The following is a 1263-nucleotide window of genomic DNA, read 5'->3' on the forward strand; positions in this document are numbered from 1 at the left end:
CGAGTTACACATGTCGTCTTTGGCTCATCCCCTTCGGCCACTCTCACTGATGGTATCCCGACCTGAGATCCAACTTCGTGAAATACTTAGCATTACTCAGCTGGTCGAACAAATCAGCAATCAACGGAATGGGATATTATTCCTGACAGTCACTTTGTTTAATGCTCTATAATCAACACATAATCTCAAACTCCCATGTTTTCTCTGGAATAACACAGGTGCCCCGAAAGTGACTTCGAGGGTCGAATAAATCCTGCTTGGAGCAACTCCAACTGTTTCCTCAACTCTGCCAACTCCGGAGGACTCATCCGATATGGGCATTTTGCAGGAGGTTTTACTCCCGGAATTAATTCAAACCCCTCTCTTAAATTGGATAGCGGACAATATCTTCTTCCCAGGACGAGGGAGAATCGTAGCTGGTACCACACATGGCTGCTCCCCCATGAACATTAAACAACTTGATGCCGGAACAGGAATCACCTGGGATGCCATCATAAAATCGAGCCCTAACACCACGTCAAAATCATCCATATGGGAAACAGTGAAATCTACACTTCCTTCCCAAGACCCAAGCTTGATACTGACCCTCTTCACACCTCCACATATCATTGAAGCGGTAGAGTTAACTGCTTTCATTTGTCCCACCTCCTTGGTTACAATCAACTTACATCTCTCCGCTTCCTCAGGAGAGATAAACGTATCTGTGGCCCCTGTGTCGACTAGAGCTTTAGAGGTTTTCCCATTTACTGAGATGTCCACATACATCAATCCCCTCTCTGGTTCTTTCCTCAAGTTACTCAACTGAGACTGTAATGCAGTTATGAATCGGATGGAGCCCATTCTAGCCGGCTCAGGCTCAGTATCTCCCATCGGAGCGTTCACTCTTTCTCCGTCCTTTGTTGTTGCAACCATGGCATTAAAAGCACTTCGTTGTGGACACTCTGCAACCCGATGAGGTCCATTGCAAAGAAAACACCTTAACGAGGGTCTATTCCCTCCATTGCTCGATCCAGGACCAGTAGGACTTTATTTTGAGCTGGGTCCCTTCCAGGGACTCTTCTATTTGCTCCCCAACTCGATGTCTTCTCCCCTCGAGCCAACTTGTTCCCGCTAACCTGTTGGGTGTTAGCTCCACTCACAGAAGGTGTCTTGCGCTTTCCAGGATGATCGTTATAATCATTAAGGCACTCGGCAGCAGCTATCGCTACTGTCAAATCTTGAACCTTCTGTCTCTGCAACTCGAGTCTAGCCCATGGCTTGAGC

General features: G+C 47.2%; 1 protein-coding gene across 1 annotated transcript; it reads right to left on the minus strand.

Annotated features, from left to right (window-relative positions):
- Positions 1-351: 351 nt before the first annotated feature.
- On the minus strand, positions 352-912 carry LOC120207130 (DNA damage-inducible protein 1-like). The gene has a single exon (XM_039206648.1). The coding sequence runs from the start codon at positions 910-912 to the stop codon at positions 352-354; it is 561 nt and encodes a 186-aa protein (XP_039062579.1).
- Positions 913-1263: the final 351 nt, after the last annotated feature.

Source organism: Hibiscus syriacus, unplaced genomic scaffold (assembly GCF_006381635.1).
Source record: "Hibiscus syriacus cultivar Baekdansim isolate YM2019G1 unplaced genomic scaffold, ASM638163v2 tig00014370_pilon, whole genome shotgun sequence".
Taxonomy (NCBI): domain Eukaryota; kingdom Viridiplantae; phylum Streptophyta; class Magnoliopsida; order Malvales; family Malvaceae; genus Hibiscus; species Hibiscus syriacus.

What these genes read in the sequence shown, in the direction of transcription:
- LOC120207130 (XM_039206648.1), bottom strand. Translation starts at nt 912, where the DNA reads ATGGTTGCAACAACAAAGGACGGAGAAAGAGTGAACGCTCCGATGGGA.